Here is a 2,636-nt window from a genome sequence, read left to right on the forward strand (position 1 = left end):
GGAAGCAGTTCCGTTTAGTGGATAATATGTGACATGAAGAAAACAGACGATAAAAAATAACTTTACCATATTCACAGTGAAAAAAGTTCCCTACTCTTAGAAGGCCTTGCTGGTCCTGACAGCCCTCCACTGAATCCATATCAACCATAAACTGATCAATAACATTGCAATTCAGAGTCAGTGATCTGCACCAAACACACAGTGAAACTCCCCAGATCTTCTGTGTCACCTCTCATACTTTTACTTCCTTTACTTCCTCTGTCTGGTTTTTTCTCTCTTTCTCTGCTCCTTCCTTTATGATTCATTGTAAAGCATCGCTCTTTAATTCTTCTCTTCTTCGCCGTCTTCCTTTCCTCCTCCTCCTCCTCCTCCTCCTCCTCTTCCTCCTCCTCTCTTCCTCACGCCTCTCTTTCCCCTGCAGACTCCACGCGGATCTTCCTTCACTGAGATCACATGACCATCAGCACTGTCGGTTTCCTCCCCACGCCCCCGATGTCCTCACACACTCTCACTCCATTTCAAGCCCAGTCTAGACAGGTCAGAGCGCCGCTTGCCACAGGATGGCGCCAATCCGACTGGGCAACATTCGACATTGCATCGGTCCTACTCTACTCAGGTCTAGAGCTATTCTGTTACACACGCGCACGCACACACACACACACACACACACACACACCTGAATACCATTTAAATACGAGGGGAACCAACAGGTCAATTAAACTAAACTGTTTTCTCATTTCTGGAAAACTTTCACAGTCAGATGCAGTTTATTATTTTCAAGACTTCAGACAATTGTTTTTTTTTTGTTTTTTTTTTACTTTTTTGATGAACTCATCAGTCATTAGGAAGGTGACTGTCTTCAGTGCTGATGTTTTTGTTTTGTTTTGTTTTGTTTTGTTGTTTTTTTTTACCTGGAGGAAAAAACAGAAAAGAACACATTTAATTGTGATCGCTGAAATACAGTTGTCTTTTTCTTCCACAAAAGGAGAGTGGAAATCCTCTGAATAAGCCTATTGTTGGTATTGAACATGAGGCTTATTCAAGGAAAACACAACTACAGCCTAAAGAAGACTGTAAACTCCCTGTGTGACTCAAGCCCGGACTGATAAAACTCCTGATGTGTTCACACTCAACTGTACACACTGTCACACATACGCATCACCTCAGTGTCAAACAATTATTTCTTCACCTCTGAGTTCCATTAGTCAGTGCACCATTCAGCAGCAAGAGGGCTTTTCTTTGATCAGTTTTTTCAGAATTTTGTTTTCCCTACATGGGAAAAAACAAAACAGGATCAAGGTCAAGGTATCTCTTCTTCTTCTTCTTCTTCTTCTTCTTCTTCTTCTTCTTCTTCTTCTTCTTCTTCTTCTTCTTCTCATGGTTTTCCTCTCAGGAAGAGTGATAAACCACACAAGTCAAGGCCTGGATGTGTGTTGTAGTACATCAGTAAAAATAAAGTCCATTGCATATCAGAGGATAATGTTTGATTCATTCATTTATTTATTTATTTATTTTTTCCTCCTCTCCAAGTTGATTTTGAGACGAGCCATTGAGTAATAATGATGATACTGGTGTTATGATGATAACACCATTGAGCTTTAATTTGTAAACTGCAATACTTACCCTGAATTTGTCTTTGATTTATGCTCAAGCCTAAATAATTTCAATAAATTTGCCAAGTATATATCATTATTATAGTTTGTTCACGTGCTGTGATTTATATCTACCAGTCCTCTAGCCTCCTTTATAATGACCCAACAATATTGCACATGATGTGACGGTTCTGCTAATTTATTATTATTCCACCTGCTCCTCTCTGTGTACTGTATTTTATTTGTTTGCCTGCCTTTTAGTTGTCTATTTACTTGCGTGTACTATCACTGCACTGTGAAATATTTCCCTCTGCTGGATGGTACACACATAAGATAATGGATATAAGGACAATTGTTCTATAATGCACAGCTATGTTGAAACATATTTAACGACATGCACTGATTCCATTTTACGAAGACATTGTACATAAATCTTTCAGTGATGCTTTTTTTTTTAATTCCAGCAATCAATGTACATATAAGGAATGTTTTATTTGTGTTTTCTACAATTGTTACTTCTATTCCAATGTGTATGAAAGCAGGTGGTTCTGTTTTTCATGTGACTTGTATGAGGGAAATCTAATTACAAGGCCCACTTGGCCACTTGATATGTGATCAATCAATCAATTAAATTGTATTGATAAAGTGCTAAATCACATACAAAGGCGTCTCAAAGTCTTTTGCACAATCAAAGAGAAAACCCAGTGATTCATCCCGAGCAAGCCAGATTGATCGATTGATTGATTGGTGGATTGATTGATTGATTGATTGATTGATCATTCATGCATTTGATGATGATGTAGAGTTTAATTCTGAAGCCTTTTCTGTTTAAAGTCATTATGTGGACATGGTTGGTGGACAAGTCAATAAACCTGGACGACAAACAGACAAACTTAGCAAAGAATTAAAATGCTTTTCTTACAATGAACTATCGAAACGATGTGGGATTTATTTATTATGTTAATATCTGGGAGTTACGTCTTCAATACATTTGGTGTTAGATTTTTGCTAACCTCTTACATACAGTTGTCAAATGACTACATT

At 37.9% G+C, this 2,636-nt stretch overlaps 1 protein-coding gene across 2 annotated transcripts in view; it reads left to right on the top strand.

Annotated features, from left to right (window-relative positions):
* The window catches only part of plppr2a (phospholipid phosphatase related 2a), a 37,416-nt gene extending 35,166 nt beyond the window's left edge, over positions 1–2,250 (top strand). For both annotated transcript variants that reach the window (XM_076032638.1, XM_076032637.1), the window contains exon 8: positions 422–2,250. In XM_076032638.1, the coding sequence (XP_075888753.1) occupies positions 422–457 (36 nt within the window). In that variant the 3' untranslated portion in view covers positions 458–2,250. The remainder of the gene's footprint in view (positions 1–421) is intronic.
* Positions 2,251–2,636: the final 386 nt, after the last annotated feature.

Source organism: Nelusetta ayraudi, unplaced genomic scaffold, assembly GCF_046127955.1.
Source record: "Nelusetta ayraudi isolate G7.1 ecotype Tasmania unplaced genomic scaffold, CSIRO-AGI_Nayr_v1 ptg000034l, whole genome shotgun sequence".
Lineage (NCBI taxonomy): Eukaryota > Metazoa > Chordata > Actinopteri > Tetraodontiformes > Monacanthidae > Nelusetta > Nelusetta ayraudi.